At 37.1% G+C, this 20522-nt stretch overlaps 1 protein-coding gene across 1 annotated transcript in view; it reads left to right on the top strand.

The window, feature by feature from the left end:
• RP1 (RP1 axonemal microtubule associated) overlaps positions 1-20522 on the top strand; it is a 184886-nt gene that overhangs the window by 34368 nt on the left and 129996 nt on the right. Inside the window, exons 10-18 of the mRNA XM_030012421.2 lie at positions 1438-1514; positions 1617-1648; positions 1789-1918; positions 4821-4924; positions 6938-7111; positions 7764-7976; positions 9086-9263; positions 10956-11087; positions 17696-17898. Of these exons, the coding sequence (XP_029868281.2) occupies positions 1438-1514; positions 1617-1648; positions 1789-1918; positions 4821-4924; positions 6938-7111; positions 7764-7976; positions 9086-9263; positions 10956-11087; positions 17696-17898 (1243 nt within the window). The remainder of the gene's footprint in view (positions 1-1437; positions 1515-1616; positions 1649-1788; positions 1919-4820; positions 4925-6937; positions 7112-7763; positions 7977-9085; positions 9264-10955; positions 11088-17695; positions 17899-20522) is intronic.

Genomic DNA, 20522 nt, shown 5'->3' with positions numbered 1-20522 from the left:
TCTGAATTGTCCCTGCCCCAAATCTCTGGTGCATTTGAGCTAGTGAAAAAGCAATAAAAAGTTCTGCCTAGGAACTTTCCATTCTTGCGCCTTGCGAACTATTTCAAGACGTGGTTTTCTGACACATTTCCCATATCCAACAGCTTGGACCTGACACCAGCAGGTCCATCCATTCTCCCATGTCATGTGATGCAAGGCTTTTCAGAAGAGTGGGTTGCTGACTCTCTAGCAGACTAATTCTACTTTACTGAAGTTAGTATGGAGATAAACTTGGGGTTCAGTGAGCTCAAGTTCAGACTTTAAGATCCTGTGAAAAGGCTATCACAACCACAGCTACCTGACCACAACTCTTTTTCTCATTTGCCTTGCAGCCTGTCACTGAGCTGCAACATAATTCGAAGCAATCCTAACTTCCCTGCCTTTTCCCTTGCAGATGTTGCTGCTCTGAATCTTCTGTTCTATAGGTCGTTTCTAATTTTATCTATGCCTGATTAATTCTCAACACCTTACGGAAAAATTATAATTGATAAAGATCAGTGCAAATATTAGGAATGGTAAAGTCCAGTCACGTATGAATCTAGCTGCAGCTTGCCAGTGGCACCTCAATTCTATTTTCTCCTCTCACTTCTGTGAGTGAATAAATAACTGCCTGAGACAGCTCGGAGTGAGCAATGTGCACAGTGAAACTGATTTATGTGTGAGTAAGGGCTTTCTGCCTATCAGATACAGCACCACATCTTTGCCTGACCTAATTTTGATTCTGTATTCTAGATGAGATGAACTGCTATGAAGAGATCTATAATGCTAGCTAGCTTCATACATAATTTAGGGAGAGTTCAAATCCATTTCAGGCAGAAAAATACAGGGTATGTGCTAGTTACTGTTAGAGTCCTACACCATACTTGCTGATCTTGCTCCCACAGTATGTGAATCCTTTTGACTCAAATGGAGTTAGACTTAACTTATGTAAGTAGATGTGAAGCAGGTCCGATGGCATTGTAAAAGTATAGTTCAGACATGGTAGAAGTGTTGCCAGTGTTGGATTTGCCTCCCTGTATGGGGATTTTCAGGGCATGGAACAATTTGCATCCTGCTGTAGCCTTCTTGCAGACAGTAAGAGCAAACATCACGACCACTGCACCTTTTGTTATTGATCTGGGATCAATATGAGTTCTCTGATTTGTAATAATTGGCTTAGGCCCTTGTACCTCAATCCAGGAAAGCATTTATTTATAAGTTTCATCAAGAACGAACAAACCAACCCATTTTTGCCAAAGTCAATCTCTTTTCACTAAAGCTGGATTTTTGTATTGCTGTTTGTCAGCCTTGAGACTTTATTAAATAGAACAGGAAGTATCAGTATGCAAGTGCCATGTATACAGTATTGTGGGAGTTGCCAGTCAAGGTTATATTACTGAAATGGGTTCTGGTTTTTAGGTGGCTGGACCAGGGGCAGGATGATGGCAATATTGCTAGAGAACTGACTGTGACAGATGCCAGCACGTTTCCAGGACGTAAGTGAAAATTGGTGGGGAGGAGAACCCAGCCTCACTGCAATGGCGTCAAATGGAATGAGAATGCTCTGTAAATTAATTACATGTTTTTTATCTGTACAGGACAAGAGCTAGAACTCAGGAGAGAAGAAACTGTAAGAATGTACCTTTCAATTTTTATTTAAACCATTCAAATTATGCTTTGAGTGAAATCAGGTCAGTTGTTCTCATGTATGTCAAATTCCTGTGTATCATCTTCTCATAAGTCTTTTCTGCTTGTTGTTTACAAAACCAGTGGGCTACCGAAAAGTGGAAATTTCAGAAAGGCAATATGCTTCAGTTTTACAACAGGCTCACCCGTGGCTTCATTTGCCTCAGTCCAGATACCAGAGTTGATGCTCTTGGTGACAAGAAAAACAAATATGGTAAAGTATTTTTCATGTGGGTGTTTGCATAAAAGATACAAGAAAGGAGGACTTTATAGTTCACTGTGATCTCATACAGTGATTCCTGTAATGAATAGGAGTAGATAATTATAATAAACATTTTCCTTACTTAAAATATTTACAGGTACTAATGGCTATAAGAACTCAGAAATTATATGCTTGGTTTATATATTAAGCACAAGAAAAAAGGCTCATATGGTATCTTGTCACTGGCTTTCCCTTACCAAATAGAAACTTGTAATCTGCAATTTAGTGCTCTCATGGAACTGCCATGGGAAGGACAGCTACAGCCTTTTGTAAATAGATCCATCTAAGCTAACAAGTTCAAATTTCCAGGTAAAGGTCATTAATAGGGATTATATAGGTGTGTGTGTGTGTATATATTTATAAAAATTCATTTTGTTCTATCCTTGTCATTGATTTTAATGGCACTCTTCCAGTTCCTCCTCTATATCAGCTTCCATCCTACCGTGTTACTAAGACTTAACTATAATAGATATCCTATTAGGCACACATATTTTCATTACCTTTGCAGTGATGGAGCTACTCAGCCTTTCTGACATCTTCCCAGGGACCTTACGCACATCTTTTTGGAAGTGATAGAACAGAATCTTTCAGGACACACCAAAGAGTGCATGGAGAGCAGTGCAATCAATACTCCTTAGCATGGCCTATAAAAGGACCTCAGAAAAACTGCACCAGAAAACTCAAATGTATAATACGGGAGATCAGTAATATTACAAACATTGAAAGTGGGTGTTAACTATGTTGTACTGAAGCTCTTATTAGTTAGCAGTTTTGGTGCTTGTGTTCAAAGTATTTGGTGATTCAAACACTGAATAACTCAAATCTCTTATCTATGGCTTTAAGATTTGCAAGTGTCTTAACTGTCTGAAAGCAGTTGCACAACATGGTATTGTCCTTCCTCCAAGGAGATCCATTTAGGATCACAAACTGTGAATTACTTGGTGACAGACCAAACTACCTGCTTGTAGGAATTTGGTCTCTAATCTGTGCTGACGCAGTAAGCACATCTTTGCTGCTCTTTAATGCTGTGTCTTCAATTGGTGGATTGTATCTGATTTGATTTAGACAAATCAGATCATTTAGACATCACAGAGTTCATAATCTTCTAACATGCAGAATTCAAGTTCACACTGTAGACTGTTTCCCGACTCTCATCTAGATGCACTTTCCTTTCTATAAATTAATGCATTTCTAATGGTATTTTTCAGACATAAATGTGACATTTTTATTGCATTCTGTACCTTTTCAGTACATTTTTACCTGCTAGATGTAAAATTAATGAGTGTTATCTCCAAAATTTTAAACGAATAATGTGTATAATTGTGCAAGTACCAAATCTGATGCACAACTACTAAATATCAGTAAAGATGATAAATATAACTAAATATATTAGAAAGAAAGATCAAAACAAAATTGGTATAAACTGACTGCTAATTAATTTAGATTCGAAGTCAGAAAAAATAAGTAGTGTGATCTGCAACCCCCCAAGGATTTAGTAATACTTAGGAATTAAACTGGTAATCAAAAAGAGCTTGATTTTTCTGAACAATATGATAAAGTTGCCCTGATATCAGAGGAACAGAGTTAGTGACACAGGAATAACCATGTATTCTCTTTTTATTGTTCTGAGTACAAAATGAACACAGACACCTATCATGCAACTCTTCTGCCTTTAGAACAACATCTTTCTCCCTTATCTTCTTTCAGATTTGTTTGTTTTACTTATATGTGCAGTAATTTACAAACTGTCTAGAATAGTCATGTGCAACAGAAGTCACAAGTGCTGACTTGGGAATGTTGTTTAAATTTTCATTTGGGGGCCCTGCTTCCTTGTGTGTGCTTTGGAATAAAATCCTCTGACATAAATTATCCACCTATCTTTCCTAATAGAAAACTCTGCATTTCAGATACTGATAGAACTGTTTATTTGTCTTCAGCAGATCTAAAGCAATATAATTCAAACACCTTCAAAGTGCTGATGGCATATTATATCATATGATGATTTGGTTTAGGGTTTTTTAATTTCTTAGGAAGCTTTATCTCTATCTGAAAGCAGAGGCCCATTGTGACAGTTATGTGTCTTCCCTATCTTGCCCCAAGGACTGGAAGCCCCATCTGTATTTTATGATTTCTGGCATCATCCTGATGGGCACAATGATCCTGGGCTGTATAATTCTCATGGTCCCAACAACACCCTGAAAATCTTATGTTACGGACACCACAGGAGTCCTCCAGAGACAGCTGCATCTTACAAATAGGCAATGTAATGTACTGGTAGAACAGTTGTTTAAAAAATCAGCTGTTGCTGCTGGGAAAAATAGAAATGGCACCACTTTAGCTTTTATCAGTATTTTGTAGCTATAAGAGGTAATTGTTCAGAAAATTGGCCAGATTTAAAATTTTAGAAGCCATGAACTATGCTGCAAGATTTGCTTTACAAATTCTGATATGGATACAGAGAAAATGGATTCTCTTTTCCTACCCGAGAGCTTTATGTTCCCTACATCATCTGTTATTTATCATGTAAATTCATTACTATAGCCCAGTTCATTAAGCTGGAGTCCTCAGCTCCTTATTATGGATTTTTTTAAATATATATGCTGATAAAAAGAAATTTGTTCCTTATCATTAGCTCTCAGAGTTTTTCTCCTCAAGGCAGTGAAATAGACAGTAGTCTCTAGATGCCCTTTCCTGAAGGAATGTGAGGATTCATTGATCAGAGAGGTCAAACTGTTAAGTTAAACACTTAATTAATTCTTTTCCCTTGAAAATGATAAATCATCAATTGTAATTAAATGCAAATATGAATTAATATACTTTCATGCTTCTAACATTTTTTTCATTTAACTCTTAGGTCTTTTTGATGTAAATGTCAAGAGGAGAAATATATGTATATTCAGCAGTCATCAGATGCCACGTCTTGCTCTTGCTCTTGTCAATGGCCATGTAATTGGAAAGGTAGGAAATGCTGTTACTGAATTCTGCTTCATAATTACATGTCATTGTTTGATTAAAAATAAAGCTGTTTTTAATCTGTCTAATAGATAATTGTGCTTCCAGTCAGATAAGGAGTCAAGAATTGCAAAACTGAACCCAGGAAATTGCCAATGAATAGGCAAATTTAGACGTACAGCTTTGTTTTTTCATAGTTTACTTTTACTCTTTGGTAGGATTTTTTTAATAGACTAAATGATTTGATGCAGGAATTCTAGGCCATTCCAAGCTGTAATTTATATCGGCTTGCCACATGTTGACAAGGTACATGGAATGCCCTAATATCGCCTCTTTTTTGGATAAGTATAAATTCTAAGGAATGATTTTAAATGCTCATTTTTCCTTTGTGTCTTTTTCTAAGTAACATGCCTGTCATAAGCCAACTGATACATTCCAGATTTGTTTTGATTAATTTTGATTTGTTTCATCCCATCTTCAAAGTCTTACTATTGCCTTTCTTTCTCAGCACTTGCAGTATAGAAGTAGGCAAATGGAGTTGTAGAGGTTAGTTCTTTCTGATGAAACTCTTCTACTGATGAGGGAAGAAGCTGTTTCCCTTTCACTTTTTTGACTTCTTCCCTTTATTTATCCAGTGGATAATTTCATAGTCAAAGCTGGTGCCATTCCTCTTTTACATGATGTGCGTTGACCTTAGTGTATTCTCATACTCATAGAATACTCATACTACTGAGTATTCTCAGTAGAGTTAGGTTTCTCAGTGGTGATAGCGTCAGGCTGCCAGGCAAACTGTCAGACCTTCTTGCAGGACTTTCTAGTGTTCATGTTCATTAGTGTAATTCTGATACGAAGAACCGCTTGCAGTCTGTCATGTTGCAGTATATCTTACTACAGAGAGGTTATTATCTGGGTACTTAAATTTGAACTTTCTCTTTTCTGCTTTGCTACTGACATGCTTTATGATTTTGAGCAACCTATGGAAAATCTGGTTCTCAATTTTCTTATTTTTAGTTACACAAGATGTTCCTTTTCCCAGGGAATGTGAAAAATGTTATCATTTAAAACTTTCTGAGGTCCTTGGAATGAAGATAGGTAAATGTAAACCAAAAAGGCAACACAAAAATTGCAATTGACCTTACAATACACACTTAATTATACTTTGAGGACATGCTGGCTCACTTGTTTCACAACCACTTCTAAAATCCATACAATTTTTCCTTTACTTTTGAAGGTATATTGAAACTGATAGACAATTTTTTTGAGTATGAAGCTTTTTCTTCAGAGGTTAATGTCTTGGAAATGAAAATTTTCTCTAGAAATATTGATTCTCTGAAGTCTTAAAAATGCCGAAAACATGTTAAATGATGTAAGGCAGAAGTCTTTTAAATTATTGGGCTGATTATTAACATTTTACATTTATTAGAATCCTAGTTTTATTCAAATATGAGAATGATAATGGAGTTGATAAAGTATTTGAATATGTATTTTGTATATTGTGTCTTCTATACAACGGGATCATGGAGTCTGCAAAACTGAACAGGCAAGCATGGATAGCGTGTTGCTTTACCCTTTCATGTAAAACTTCTGAATCCTTAAGTGTTTTCTGTGACAACAGTGTAAATGAATGAGGACAAACACAGAGGCAAAAGAAGGAGGGCTGGTGGTGGAGAATTACTGTAGTTCATTTCCTGACTATGTCAGGTTTGTACTTCTTTGCCATGTTTGTAGGCCGTGACTGTAACTTTCTCTCCAGTTGAGGCACCCAGGTATCTTTCATGTTATCCTCAGATCTGTGTCATCTTGAGATGAACTGTTTCTGTGCTTTGAAATTCCATGGAATCCACAATTTTAGGACTTAAGTGTTAGGACTGCAAATCTGAAAAATATAAAGATGTTTTCATACTAGACTGGTAGCATTGTGGGAACGCGAACAATATGGAAACTATATTGTGATACTCTCTATTTTGGATTTCTCCATATAGTTCATATAATTTCTTATTCCCACTTTGACTATGCTAGAGCAAAGACAAGACATGCTGTGAGCTCTGTGTTCACCTTCAACCAAATGGTTGTGCCATTCTCGAGTCGGCCAGGAACCCAGGTCACACTGTTACGTTCAATCTTCAAGGACAAGTAGCTGATGAAACAACAGGATATGCTGGACTTTCCAAAGAATTTGTTGTGCATGTCAAGGTAAGGTGAGCAGAGGGAACTTTAGAAGACTCTTCTAAAATTTACTGTTACAAAGCCGATTGTAGCTAATTGAATGTCAAAGGATTGCAAGCTGAAGAGGGATCCTCTCCCACCAGGTGGAGCGAAACCACAGTTTAACAGGGGGGCAGCACTGGAGACTCGTTCTCCTTTACCACTGTCCTGGGACGAGCGATGCCGATGCTGCCCCCGGTACATGCAAATAGGGTGGGCTGTTCCCCAGAAACGATGCACCTCTAAACTTTTTAGTAAACCTTTCAAAAGTAGGAAGGTAGGTGTGTACAGGAGAGCTGCCTGGGAAATTACTTAATGTTAAAAGAGAACAAGCCCCTTAACTTGCCACGCTCCTTGTGCTCTGGATGTTGTGCCGCGTGCTGCTGAACGATAAAAAGCAGGGAAGCTGTGGACTATGGAAGGATTTCCACTGTCCAGGTTAGTGTCTGCACAGAAAGCAGCAAATATTCAAAGGCTGGAGGTATACTTGAATTACTTGGGACTTACTAATTTACATTTTATACATGGAAATGCATTAATAAGTGCTTAAAATAAATTGGTATGAACAACACAAATGGCAAAGTTTAATATGGAGAAAAGCTGGGCTATTCACAAAGGATTTCTTGTCTCTGATCTGAAGGGTGTGTTTCACCATGGTGCCATCATTCTGCTCAATACAAGTCCCTGCCAGGCTCTGTCTCTTAGAGCTGATGGGACCTGCAGCGGAGCTGGTCAGCAGCAGCAGGAATCCTACTGGAAGGTGCATAAAATTGGCTCTGGAGTCTGCATGTTTGAAAGTGTGAGAAACCCAAGAATGTATCTGAAGATCAAAGATGATCAGTGTAATGGAACAGTAAGCAGTTCTTGTTTGTATTTCTTTCTGCAGATAGTTTGAGTAAACTGTCAGTGATAGCAGAGATTTTTTTTCTTTTACTTGTTTGGATAAAAATGGGATAAAACAGTGTTGACAGTTAAAATTTTTCAGATCTTTTCCTCCACTTGCCCAAGGAAAGATAGAAAAATATAGCAAGAGAAGCTGCCATGTCTATTTGGCACTTGATTGTAAAGATCTGATTATATTTTTAAACTATTGAGAATGTGGATGTAGTTAAAATTTATTGGTTGCTAGATAGCTGATGACTCTCTGTCAAGTTTCTGCTGTGCTAATTTAATTTATATTAAACAACCACAGTTATACTGGTGTGAGTTTGGAAGATGTTGAAGTGATGTTGACATCCTAGCTTTTACAAATGATTCTGTTTTGTCTGAAATGAACAACCTGATTTTTTTTTTCTTCATCATGCAACCACATAGAGTTTATTCTTGAAATACCTCACCAGTAGCCTGTATATTTAGTAATAAAATTAGGCTTGGGGGATGATTGAAATATTCTGATTTTTGTACCTATAATATTCTCCGCCTGCTAGGCATTTAGCTATTGCAGATTTACATTTGAGAGCAAGAAAGAGAATGAGACATTAGTATTTGCTCATTAGACTCAGTGTTTACTAATCCTCTGTCTGTTTGCTGATATGAACTGATATAATTGTTTTGAATGTGGCAGAGCACAAACATGTTCAGGGGTTTAAAGTGGTATTGAGTCTAAGTAAACTGGTGATGAAACCCAGTAATGAATAATTAAGATGTAAGTTGGTTAAGTGGGAAACTCCTTTGAATATATCCTAAACTTTGCCTAAATCTTAACAGAAATTGGAATGCTTTCATATGCGATCTTCCACTTACTCAAATTATGTGATCAGTGTTTCTGTTCGTGAAGGAATAAGCAAGGCCAAGATATGTATGTATGTGTGTGTGTGTAATAATGTAGGACATTGTGAAGAACCTAAACTTAATCTGAAATGTTAATTGAAGTTAGTAATATTGAAGTCTTAAGAAACATCCAACTTGCCTAGCTACATCAATTTAATTGTTGAATTCACATTTCTGTTTTCAATTTCCTAGGGCACAGGTGATGAATACTGTCACTTTAAAATTGAGAAGAATTTGGAAACTGGATCTGTAAGTCTAGAATCAGTGCAGAATAAAGGGATATATGTTGGTCTCCTGCCAGATGGCCAGACTAAGCCAGTCATTAACACTGGAGAGAGAAACATTTTTTTCTACCCACAGGTCATCAAATGTATGTAATTTCTTAATATTCTATGGTTTGCTTTAGTGATTAGTGTTTCTGAATGACAAATTCAAAGCAAAAGAGTAAAAGCTAGATTGACACTATTTCCTTTGTTGTGTTTCAGTAATTTTAAAGGTGAAAAGTTTATTGTGCCCACACTTAATTTCTCCTATGTAGTTAGTTAATTTTTCTTCATTTCTTTCTTTTTATAACAACAAATGATGCAGAAGAAATCTATTTCTTTACTGAACAAATAAACTTTTGAACATAAGAACCGAAACAGGTGACAAGTTAGAGATGGAGCTGACTTCCTGGGTCTATTCCCCATTCTGGCCACAGATTATGGAAGCCTGGGAGATGTTGTCTTGCTGTCAGCTATACCACAGTCTTTCCCAATTTTATAGCAAAAGTAGTAGACTTAAGAGAGGGCCCGCTTGGCAGTGTTCAGTTCTTTTTTAATGGTGTGAAATACATTGTACTTCCCCCACTAGTATATTGATTATGTGATTCTTCTGTCCCATAGCCAGCTTTGAGAGCTATTGCAGTCAGAAAGCTCCCTCACTAGGGAGCTGACCTGTTCTAGTCAACTATCCAGGACTCAGAAATTAGCTCTCAGCACACTCTGGATCACCGTCACTGGATTGTCTGCTCGTCTCTTCTCCTTCAGGAGAATGAATTTTTTAATTCGGTGAGCAGTTGGTTACCAAACATAGCCAGCTGACTTGGACTATAACTGAAGAAAACAGTGGAATTATAGTACTTGTATTCTTATCTGGTGGACGTAGTCACAGAGACCAAGAAATGAAACATCTCATGAAAATGCTAAACTAGCCATCAATTTGAAATTGAGAATTTGGTCAGATTTTTGCCACACACAGGCAGAACAGAGTCATTTTGAATGCTTTGACCAGCAAAGGGAAAGTATCAAAACATACAACCAGTCTTATTATTAACTGTTCTATGTATATTGTGACCGAGATATACAGAAGCATTATGAAAGTCACTGTAATAGCATCCCTACCTTTAAGTCCCTACTTGCTACAAGGTGACAAGAGTATTTCAGTCACTGTGTCCTTGTAGAAATGAGGAACGTATTTTCCTTTCTTACTTTTTGGAAGGGCAGGATTTTCAGTGGAAATTCTCAACAAAGCAGGGCTTACTGATGCCATTAAAATAAAGCTAAATGTTACTTCATTACAGGCTTGAGTTCTCCTGAATCCTTGTTACTCAGTAAAAGGAAGATAAAAGGAGCTGGTATTTTGTATGAGAGCAACCAAGATTGTCTGTTTGCCACTTCATATTATCAGAAATGGTCTCTAGCTGTTTTCATTTCAGCATCCCCACTCTTAAGAAAGGAAACATTGGGGGTGGGGCGGGTGGGAGAGAAGCTTATCTTGGGAAAAACTACATTTTAACAAGTCATTTTATTCATACATCAACGTTAAACGGTTACTTAGATTTTCAAAGCAGTAAAGGGGCTTTTATTGGTATGCCAGATTTTCTTCCACTTTTTGTGGCATGCTGCTAACAATAAAAGCTAATAATAGCTAGTGGCTGTGCAATACATAGAGAAAAGATTTTGGTGTCCACTCTGTTGAACAGTTGTGAGATCTGTTTGTCACTGAACATACGGGAAGCTTCTAAGCAAGAAAAAGCAAATGATTTGTAGCTGGTGACAGAATTTACGTTTCATTGTTTTAGTTGGCCGGGAAGAGCCTATGGGAACTTCTGCAGCACCCAATCAAGAGAAGAAAGACTTCAGAGAACCTCAGCTCCAACCAGCAAAAGCCCAGAAGCCAGTATCCCAAAGCCTTTCAACTTTTCCACCCTCAAGTAAGCAACAGTTTACAAACTAGTTGTGATATAGCATTATGTTGTGTCTGCCCTCCATGCACGTTTGCAGTGACTTACCTTAGGAAGGACAATGAATAGCTTTTCTAGACTATTGACTTATGCATGCATACATGCAACATAAAACACATTACCAGTTATTGTTTTTTGAAAGGGCATTGGAATGTGTTTTCTTCATAAGGCAACAATCAGCATGAAACTGTTGAATAATTTCACATTACTTTTTTTTTTTAAAGTAACTAGCCATCTATCATAAGGACTATTTCTGTGGAAATGAAGAGATCGATGTTATACAGAGCCCAATCCAAAGCTCACTGAAAGTAATGGAATATTTCTCATTTTTGCGCGCTCTCACACTTATGTTTTCTGCTTTTTTATTCACCGGGGGAAAGAGTAAGGTTTTGGTGCATTGCATGCCAGCTTTATACCTATGTTTAGGCAGGTAGGAATAGATAAACAATGTTCTGGTCATGCTTCTGGAGTGATACTCTACCAGATGTGTTTTACTAGAATAAACAACCACTTTCTTGTTCAGCTACAGAAATTGCATAAATGGTCTAAGGCAACGATTTCCCCAACTCAAAAATTTTACAGGAATATCCAGCATCTTAGTAACCAAAGCAGGTGTGACTAAGGAACTAAACAAAACAGGGAATGATACATCTCTTAAGGAGTGGAGATGATCATGTTTGCTTCCTGCCTCTTTTATTTCAATGTACCCAAGGACCCTGTCTGCACAGCCTGAATTGTGTCACACTGCCATGAAAAGCAGATGGGATAAATGGGAACTACTGGGCTCCACACAGCACACTGAGGCACATTCATGTGGTGGAAAAATATCTCTTACTTTGAGTGAGCTTTAAAGACAAGATTATATTAGCACTTCCACTATGGGAGACATGCTTAATCGGCTAGAGGTAGTCCCAAAGGCATTCACGTAGCAAATAAGTCAGATGGGTTGCTGCTTTGGTTTTGAGCTTGGTCCTCAGACTGCAATTTCAAAGTGTACATGAAAAGTCTGGCAATGGGAACAAGACATCAAATATGGGATACTTGTTCATAGGGTATAATGTGAAGTATCAGGAAGGATTTTAAATAAATTCAGTTGAACCCAAGTATGCTGGTTAAATTCAAAGCATAGGTGTGGGTTATTATTAATTACCATTAATTGTTTCTGTCAATGTTGATTCCATTCTTAGCTCAAAACACCTGCTTTCCCTTTCTAATCTATCAGACTTCATGTTGTATCATTGTGTCACAAAGCCTTCCCAAAGTGTCGTGGGTTGTCAGCAACTGGTGAAGTATGCTGTATTTGAAACCCATGGCAACAATACACAAGCCATCAAACCTGTTTTCAAAGAAGCTGGATGTTTTTAGGGTTGGATACAAAGGATCCTTTTATAGAAGCAATATCTGCCATGAAATTGGTTACAAAGAGTCTATAGCACTTAGTAGGAAGTATTTCTTACATTTATAAATGTAGACTCTGCTTATGCAAAATGAATAGAAATATCAAAGTTACTCTGCCCTTCAAAGAAAATATTCTTTAGTAAGATATTTTCACTTGGAATACTTGAAAGGTAACTGACTTTTGATATGCAGAGGTGAGCCTTTATTTTTAAACTGATATTCATTAAATACTCATTTGCTTTTTTCACTCCCAGTTAACATTCGAAAAAGGGTGATGTTTGTATTGAGTGTACAATCCAGCAGTACGCCTAGCATCCAAACTCAGAGCAGATTAACCCTTAGGCTGACCAGGCCATCTTTTTTGTGTCTGTGTCTGCTAACCAGTAGTTGTGTTTTTGTTGTTTCCACAAATGATAACTGATTTAGTATTAATTAAACTGAAAACTGTGTTACAGCAGTTGGGGCTTCTCCTGTTGCAGTGTGAGTTCTCTGTTCCTCAAGAAACTTCTTTTACTGTACAAGGATGATGGCAGGTCCCAGCTTCTACCTAAGAGCTCACAGGATGGAGATACTAGAGTGAGTGTCACAGACAAATCAGCTAAAATGCACGCAAAACGCTACATTATAGACTCAAGACCAATCAAATGTGCTGCCTAAAACAGAAGGGAAATAACATATATATGGTTAGAGGACCACAAAGTCTAGGGATAAAGTAAATGAAGCAGAAAACACTAAAAACTCAAACCAAAAATCATGGGTTTTTTTTAAACTCCTTTTTACTCTTCTGTTACCAGTTGCAAAAGCAAGCCAGCACCAACAGCCCTGTTGAAAATATAGACGTGTCATATTATGTATCAACTAGCAAGCATGCACAAATCTTATGGGATTTTCCAAATGACATGGTACTGGGGATTTCCTCTTTGCTTGTTCCTTGTGTTTCTCAAATCATGTTTAAATTTCAATGGTGAAAACATGTCTGTGTGTGCCAGTGAAAGCAAGGGGAGAGATGTCATTGGCTTCCATGACACAAATGCAGTCTGTGACGTCGAGAACATCTTTGTGGTTTGGTATTAACAAATTGTATTGCTGATAAATGATTTCTATACTAGTTACTATTAATTTTGAATATATTTTACTTACAAGAGAAATTAAGATACAAGTAAAATCTGATCTCATTTCCATTTGGTTTACATTGGAAATGATGATACAAAAAACTGTAATAAAATTGCATCAACTTTATTGTCCAAGCTTCTGCTCTAGAGATTAATTTTTCTGATGGTTCATTTCAAAACTGTCACTCAATCATATGTTCTTCTGCGACAAGATAATTTTCTTTTTGCTTTAGATTTAGGATAAGTAAATAAAAAAATAAAGTTATTTTTATGAAACTGTGTGCAGGATTGTGACTTCCTCATTCTCATGCAGGCCTATCAGAATGAATATTTGTTGCAATAGATTTACAGCATGGTGTCATGAAGTGTGTAAACTCCCATGACTAATGCAGGGAACCATCAAATCCTCTTTACAGACTGGAATATTTTTGGCCTGTAGCAAATCAATGCCACTGATTTCCATTTGTAAGAAGAGCCAGTAAATTATGAGGCAAAAAGCATTCCAAGCCTGTGAATTGTTTGGGCATTATAATTGTTTTCAAGAGATAGTAGTTTGAGATTGCAGTAGCTGCTTTGGGTAGCAATAGTCCGAGTATGGAATTCTTGTGCTAAGCATATGGAGCAGCCTGGGATTCCTTATGTTTGTTGAATACCTGTGCGTTTTGTGAAAATTTTCATCTCTTTGCTGTAAGAAAGGTGTGGGTTTAGATAGCTGGAAGGAACTGTAGCTTTCAGAGTTACAAGTGAGAAGCTAGGTAACTACAGTTACAGGAAGTTATATAGTCAAGTTCTCAAAAATATTTATTATACCAAAGCAACTACTTTGCTATAGTTCTCTTATTTCAGTCACTGAAAGACAAGTGTAATTAAGTTTTTATTTGGGTAAAGATAAGATATTTGCCTTTTGCTTTATTTTTGGTGTGTGGATTTCCTTTTTTCTTTCAGAATATCTTGCTCTCAGTTGTGATGAAGGATACAATAAAAACAGTGATTATTATGATACTATTGACTATTTCTAAATTACTATAACCATTCCAAAGTCATACTACTCCTGTTAGAAGCACTGCTGTAAAAGTCATGCTACTACAGTTTTGAATTTCCTAAAAATAGATAGACCAAACTTTAGACTCTTTACCAGGGCTGAAATTTCCTCTGATTCCAGAAGTTAGTCTTTATTTATTAAAGAACTTTGTACTGGATCCTAATTCCTTTGCAATTCCTCAGGCAATTATTTCACATCAGTTCAGAGTTGAATGCTAGTGGATCATAATTCAGGTTCCGTGCTTTAGTTACCAAGTTGATTTAACCTATAGGGCAACCTTATGATCCAAGCAACTATATAATTCCTTTTGAGTACAACTTTTAAGAAAAAAAAGCATTTATTTAATATCATAAAAGGACATTTGAGGAAATTTAAAGGGAAGATCAGGACCATAACTCAGTATTGAAATGATCGTTCTTCACTTACCCAATTTGCTTCAGCGATGTTTCAGCAGGATGTGGAATTTGTTGCTCGTAAAAGTTTTTTAAGAAGCAAGACTCAAGGATTCAAAACTGTTTTCCACTTTGCCTTCAAACTTATATTTCAGTGCTAGCAACAAAGCTCAGTCAGATAAATTTTGCAAATTTCTGTCATAGGTATTCCTTTATTTTGTTTATTATTTGTACTGGTCTCAACTGGGATGGACTTAATTTTCTTCACAGCAGTCTGTCTGGTTGTCGTGGTTTAACCCCAGCCAGCAACTAAGCACCACGCAGCCGCTCACTCACTCCCCCCCACCCAGTGGGATGGGGGAGAAAATCGGGAAAAAAGAAGCAAAACCCACGGGTTGAGATAAGAACAGTTTAATAGAACAGAAAAGAAGAAACTAAAAACTAATAATGATAATGATAACACTAATAAAATGACAACAGCAATAATAAAAGGATTGGAATGTACAAATGATGCGCAGTGCAATTGCTCACCACCCGCTGACCGCACCCAGCTAGTCCCCGAGCGGCGATTCCCCGCCCCCCCCCCCAGTTCCTACACTAGATGGGACGTCCCATGGTATGGAATACACCGTTGGCCACTTTGGGTCAGCTGCCCTGAATGTGTCCTGTGCCAACTTCTTGTTCCCCTCCAGCCTTCTCGCTGGCTGGGCATGAGAAGCTGAAAAATCCTTGACATTAGTCTAAACACTACTAGCAGCAACTGAAAACATCAGTGTATTATCAACATTCTTCACATACTGAACTCAAAACATAGCACCGTACCAGCTACTGGGAAGACAGTTAACTCTATCCCAGCTGAAACTAGGACACTGGTGCTGTGTTTTAGCCCGGTGACCAAAGCAGTGTTGATAACACAGCGATGTTTTAGCTGTTGCTGAGCAGTGCTTGCACAGCACTGACTCCATCTCTGTTTCTCACTCTGCACTCCCAGCAAGCAGGTGGGGGGGACGATGGCAAAAGGCTGGGAGGGGACACAGCCAGGAAAGCTGACCCCAACGGACCAAAGATATACTCATGCTCAGCAATAAAACTGGAGAGGAGTTTTTCCAAAGTAGTCATTCCTTGGGGACTAGCTGGGCATCATTCTGCTGGTGGTGACTGCTTTTGCATCACTTGTTTTTCTGTTGGTTTGGGGGTTTTTTTAGGTTGGGGGTTTTTTTGCTTTTTTTTTTTCCTTTGAAGTAAAGGCAGTTTAATAAGTGAAGAGAAAAACTCCCTCCCAGAGAAACCCAGTAAGGTATTTTTATCAAGCAAATAAAAAAGCAAAGGGTTCTGATAGCAAGGTATGTAGTACAGCAGGAACATATATAGTGATGCATTGGGAATTCTTCAACAAATCTGTATCAGTGGCTATTTATGAAATCTGCAAAATTGTAAGTGAATTCCATTATGTGTTTGGAGCCTCTGGACTCCAAAAGCTTGGTTCATAGAAAGCTACTTAATGGATGAAGAATGAGCTGGGGGATACAAAAGAAAATCTGCAGCACAGATTACATTCATTATGGTTAGCATATTAAAAAGTCTCTTTGCAGTTGCATGAAAAGGCCTCATGAAGAGCAGTTTGGGAATCCCTGCAGGAAACAGCATATTGACAATGTGTTGGTTCATCTTTTCAAATTTTGGGTTTATATCTGCCTCTTGTGTCAGAGCAGATTATAAATCCTTGGGGGCAAGGACTCCCTCTTTTGAAGAGGACTTCATGGTCAATGGTGTCATTATTGAAAAGTAGTGTTCCAGACATCTGATGTTTGTAAACTCCACTTTGATTAGAATACTCAGAACTAAATTCCTTCATCCCAAGAGAGTCTATTTTTTCATATCTCATGTGCAGAGGTGCCATTCGACATCTTTGCATACATATATATATTTTTCTCTTAAGGGTAGGTGAAAGATCACTAGGTGTTATTCTAAAGTGAAAGACATGTTTTCCAAAATTATATTTGCTCAGCTGTTAAAGCTGTGAAATTTATTCATAAAGTGGTACTGTGCTGCTATTGTCTCATTCATGCAGAACCTGCCTTAGCCCAAATGCTGGCACTCTATTGTTGGGCAAAGATATATTGTGCTCTTTTTTGAGTATTTTACAGTATGTAATTAATATTTAACTTGAAGAAAGTTAAATTCCTTAATATTTTTTTCATTTGAAATGAAAATTGTGTCTATTCTCAGACGTGTGATTCTGCTAATAATGTCCCAACACCAGGCATTAGAGGAGTATTTACAAGTAATTCTACTTGTTTCTAAATGTCAGGCTAAGGAACCAGAAATGTCGATTTAATGGCCATAGTTCTGCATCATAGCATCCTTACTCTACACCAGAATATGTATGAAGAATAATATGATGATAGTGCATGTGAGAGATACTCGTTCTTTTCCAGTTGATTCTTGTAGCTCAACTAATCAGTACATTTTAGTCTAGACAAGAAACATAAATCAATCTTTTCAGACTATCTCACTTGCCATGAAAAAATACAATCCCCTCTCTGTTATGGCCTCCTTATGTGCTGAAGTTACAACAGCGACTGGCAGTTTCATGTTGATTTTCATCTCCCACTAATGTTCTGTATTTCACAGAGGAAATGAGAAATCCCCAAGGTGGTGAGTGTCCCCTTCCTTCAGATGATGAATGGAAAGTGTCAATGCTGACAGGAAATCCAGGAACTGAAGCAAATGTCGTTCTCTGGATATATGGAGACAGAGGAGTATCTGGACCAATAAGTCTTGGCAAGGACAACAGAAAGCAGCTGTTTCTTCCTAGGCAGGAGGATGAATTTCAGGTAGCTAATGAAGGCTAAGAACATTATTTTAATGTGTAACTTTCCAAAGATTATTCTGTCATGCAAAAAGAAAAAATGTTTTTCTCCTATGTTTACTGCATACAATAAATCTCTATTTAATCTCTATGAATTCTGCATTAAATCAGCTTGGTGCATATAGTTACCAACAGAGGAAATGCTCTTTCTTTTAACCCCCTCTCCCTCATATAGTAGCCTAAATGGGACAACTGCAGGAGTAAATTGATTTCTTTAAGGTAATTGATTGGAAACTAGCTTTAGAAACTATCCACTGCTAAACAAACCATGTCTGATGTAAGACTTGTATATCATCTAGGGATCTTTAGTAATGAAATCTTCATGCATACAGTTTTCAAAGCATACTATAAAATGTATACTGTGGAACTGGTTCAGTTAAAGAAGAAAAACCTTTTTCAGCTGCCATATTATAAATTGCTGAAATGCCAGAATCTTTACCTATGGAATGACTAAAAGCACAATAAAATCTACATGTTATTATGTCATGAAAACAGAAGGAGTTCTGCTATTATTTAAGAATAACCCTACCTCTATTGTAATAAGGAAATTACATCTAGGTAGGCTGAGAAGAAACTACCAAAGGGGCTAAAACTTCTGTTTTGCTTAAATCTTTCTGTCTGAGATGCATGTAACACATTGCTTTTCATCTAACTAAAGAAGTTCTATTTTTCACATTTTGTGCAAATTTTTTTCTGCACTCATCAAGTCTTCTAATACAATCTTGGCACAAACCAAGATTGTTACTGTCAATAATATTAATAATTATACTCTTTATGAATAGGGCATAGGCAGGAAGATAACCAACTGTAATGTTAATTTTCTAAGCCTGTAGGCTATATATTATGATCCATGGGGAATCCTGTTCTCCTAATTAGTGAATAATTTATAAGCAACGTTGGGTAATGGTATGCTTGCAATGCTAATCCATACATTCTTAAGAGATGGACCAATTTTTCTTCTCTAAAATAGATATTGTCCATTATGGCTGTGCGCTGTGGATATTGATCTTGTGAAAGAGCAGAATCTTTCAGCACCTGGGGCTACTACTCTGATTCTTTACATCAGGCTGACACTATTGCTTTCAGGCATGAAACAGCAAATGTCACCAAAGTGCTTTTCACTCTTTAGTCTGCAGTACATAAATCCACAAAGAAAAAGCCTATGAGTAACAGCTCACTCTTTTTCTTTTACCTCTAAACTTTATCCAGTACTTGTTTAGCAGGATAAGTCTTGAAATGGGGATAGGAATGCAAGACTTACTTAAAAAAAAATTACATCTTTTTATCATTTACATCTTTGAGCTTAACATGGTTTCACTGATATTTTCTAGAGCAGAAAATAATAAATTTTATTTTTAAAAGTAATCAATCGTAGGTCGGGCTGGGAGTTCTAGGAAGAAAACATCTTCTGAAAGCCTATAATAATCAGGCAATTTGGAGTCAGTTTTCTTTAACCTTTCACTTTAACAGCAGTATGCACAACTATGAAAAACTATAGTTTGAGTAGAATTATCTTGAGAAATGAAAACCATTCATATGTGGCCTTCCCTCTCTTACCTCACCCATGTGAGTAGTCATTGTCTGTTTAATCCTTTCTAAGACTGTGAATGAGAAAAATCAAGAAGGTTACCAGAGGGCTTCTTCTAGGAGACCTCCGCTTATTTTAGGCAGAAGTCACTCTTTGCATCCTGACAAAGTTCAGTACATTTATGTTTTGTATTGGTACATGAAATGATCATACAACTTTTTTTTTTTAACCAAAAGCCTAAAGAAGAATTCATTAGAACAAACAGACAACATAACAGCAGTGTATATTCAGTGAACGCGAGCTCTGTGAATGAGAAGACAGTATCTCATATTACTCAAGAAATGGGTTGGTTTGCTTGTGAAATGTGGGAAATGACAATAGTTGTTTTTTTCAGTTGAGCTCTATATATGCCCTTACTTTACTACTGCTTTAATCCCAAAGTCTCCAAGTTACGTCTAACAAGACTACTTATAGAGAGAAATATTATGCAGCATAAGCAAGGATACCAGAATCTGACTCCACAGAACAAAGCTATTTTCTTAAGTCGATGGAAAAGACAGGAACCATATTGTCACACCAGTGTTGCAAGCCTGGAGTTAGCATTTATTTTGTTAATGAAATTCAGGTCGATGTAGCAACTATACCAATATAAATACAGGTGTGAATTCCCCAGATTCTTTCTCAAACAACCATTGTGATTTACTGAGTGCATTTCAATGTTAGCGAAATCAAGGGTAAAAGTTGTTTGCTTCTAGAAATCTTTGACTAAAGCATGGTAATACTGTGACTGTAATAGAAGTTTGTTATGTAAAAGCACAAAGAGACAGCTAAAAGCTGATGTAGGAGCTGAGGCAACTCTGGCTTCTGAAAAGAGAAGGCGGCTTTTTATTAAAAAAAGTAAAGAACGAGTGGATAATATACTAGTAAGTGTTTCTAAGAGAATGAAAAGAAAATAATTTTTGTACAGTGTAAATAGCTTTTTTGGATGTAAATGATGGAGTGGAATAGGCTGTTACCAACATTTTATTAATAGAATTGTTATTTGAGAAATAATATGATAA

The sequence above is a fragment of the Aquila chrysaetos genome, chromosome 4 (assembly GCF_900496995.4).
Source record: "Aquila chrysaetos chrysaetos chromosome 4, bAquChr1.4, whole genome shotgun sequence".
NCBI lineage: Eukaryota > Metazoa > Chordata > Aves > Accipitriformes > Accipitridae > Aquila > Aquila chrysaetos.
Note: the sequence above shows the minus strand (reverse complement) of the source record. Positions and strands in the feature narration are given on the sequence as shown.